Source organism: Loa loa, assembly GCF_000183805.2.
Source record: "Loa loa unplaced genomic scaffold supercont3.139, whole genome shotgun sequence".
Lineage (NCBI taxonomy): Eukaryota > Metazoa > Nematoda > Chromadorea > Rhabditida > Onchocercidae > Loa > Loa loa.
Genome location: NW_018108319.1, coordinates 18,832 through 20,583, shown reverse-complemented (window position 1 = coordinate 20,583; position 1,752 = coordinate 18,832). Strand labels below are relative to the sequence as shown.

General features: G+C 30.9%; 1 protein-coding gene across 1 annotated transcript in view; it reads right to left on the bottom strand.

The window, feature by feature from the left end:
- Positions 1-66: 66 nt before the first annotated feature.
- The window catches only part of LOAG_17848 (SH3 domain-containing kinase-binding protein 1), a 10,961-nt gene continuing 9,275 nt past the window's right edge, over positions 67-1,752 (bottom strand). The window contains exons 8-10 of the mRNA XM_020450512.1: positions 1,096-1,216; positions 468-674; positions 67-332 (exon numbers count right to left, since the gene is read on the bottom strand). Coding sequence (XP_020305791.1) covers positions 472-674; positions 1,096-1,216 — 324 coding nt within the window. The 3' untranslated portion in view covers positions 67-332; positions 468-471. The remainder of the gene's footprint in view (positions 333-467; positions 675-1,095; positions 1,217-1,752) is intronic.

Here is a 1,752-nt window from a genome sequence, read left to right as displayed (position 1 = left end):
ATGATTGGAAAGTGTATTGAAAATTTTGGAAATTTCTCCTGAAAAAAGTGGCACAAAATGTCATCTTAAGCGACCAAAAATTAATTTATGTTTTTGACTTATCGAAATAAAACGTACAGAACATTTCAGAAATGTGAGGAAAACCAAGAAAAAAAAACCTTTTCAGCGCTTCATCAAAATATGCAAGAAGGAGATTTTGCGATTTATATGAGGTCTATATGGTTATTAATTAGTCAGAAATATAATAAATTGCATGCAGCCCAAACAGCACACTTTAGTTAAACCAGAACACCAGATTATCCAAGGCTATCCATACCAATGTAAAAGTTCATCTGAAAAACATAAAAGATCTTAATCAAACAAATTTAACAGAAACGTTCCAGAATTTATATGAGGTCTATATCTTTTTAATGAATGCTAAAGCATTCATTAAAAAGATGAAAGGAGTAGCAAAACAAAATGCTCACTCTTTCATTGTTTGGTGATTTTAGCTTCCAGCATGGACACTTTTTGCGACATTTCCAACCGAAACTTATTCATTGTTGTAAGTAATTCTTCGAACTGCTGAACTAAGCGATTATATTCACTGCGCGGCACAAATTCATCACTAATATCATTACTGTTGTTCTTCGGTGATAATGCTTGCTGCACTTTTACCGATTTTATAGAAGGCGCTGTAGTGTAAAAACCAATACACAGATAAGGAAAGGTTACATTAGATAATAAATTAAGAATATAATTCAATGGTTTAAGTGTCAGAATTGAAGATCGAAAAAACGTGCTATATATCACTACAGATTCTACACCGAAAAGAATGTGTTAGATCAACGTTAAGAACTCAATTCGTAGTCCAAGAAATAATTCTCCAACAATGACTTGTTAACAAATTGGAAATTTTACTTCCTTTTATCTTCTTATTGCAAATAAACAAGACTTATCACTACGAATTTCAATGTTTTAAATTCGTAAAAACATTCTAAAAACAATAACTAGCATGAAATACCGTCAATTGCATCGAGTTTCTCAATTCTTAACTGTTCACGACTTATTTTCAGGATGTTTCAGTCAAATGGTGGTCTCAGTCAAGGTAATTACCTATTGATAAAGGTTGTTGTAAATAACTGTTAGATAGAGAGGCAGCTGATGATGTTGTAGGTGAAATTCTTCCATATTCGACCATCGATGTATCATCGTTAGTTGAACCTTCATTTGATTTCTACAATTTGACATATTTTAACGCAAGTTGAGTTTCATAAAAAGTTTAAAAAGGAAAGAAGATCCAACTTAGAAAACAAAATCCCCGAAACAAACGAGAAAGTTGATTTTTCTCTAGGAACTTTAACGCCGAATTATAAAGCAATTCATTACATATAAGTGATCCTTTTAAGTTGCAGGAAAAAAAGTTTCCTCATACTCGAAAATATGCAACTTTTAAAGCTGAAAAATAGATCAGTAAAGGAACCAGAAAATGAAATAAAAAAAGGTATTCCAATTAACTGGATGCAAATTGAGTCCTGCAAAGAGTTAATGACCACATCTTCAAAAAGCAAGACTGGTTTAGTCTTGCTAAACCAATAATCTTAGAAATCAAAATAAGAAAATTTTAAAATCGAAATTGAAGCACATTACTCGAAAAGACGGTGTAAAAATCAGCAGAAAAAGCTGAAAAAACATAAAGAAAAAACTGAATGGCTCAAAATGAAAAATATTGAATCCAGGAACAAGAAAACAATAAAAAAAAAAAAAAAAAAA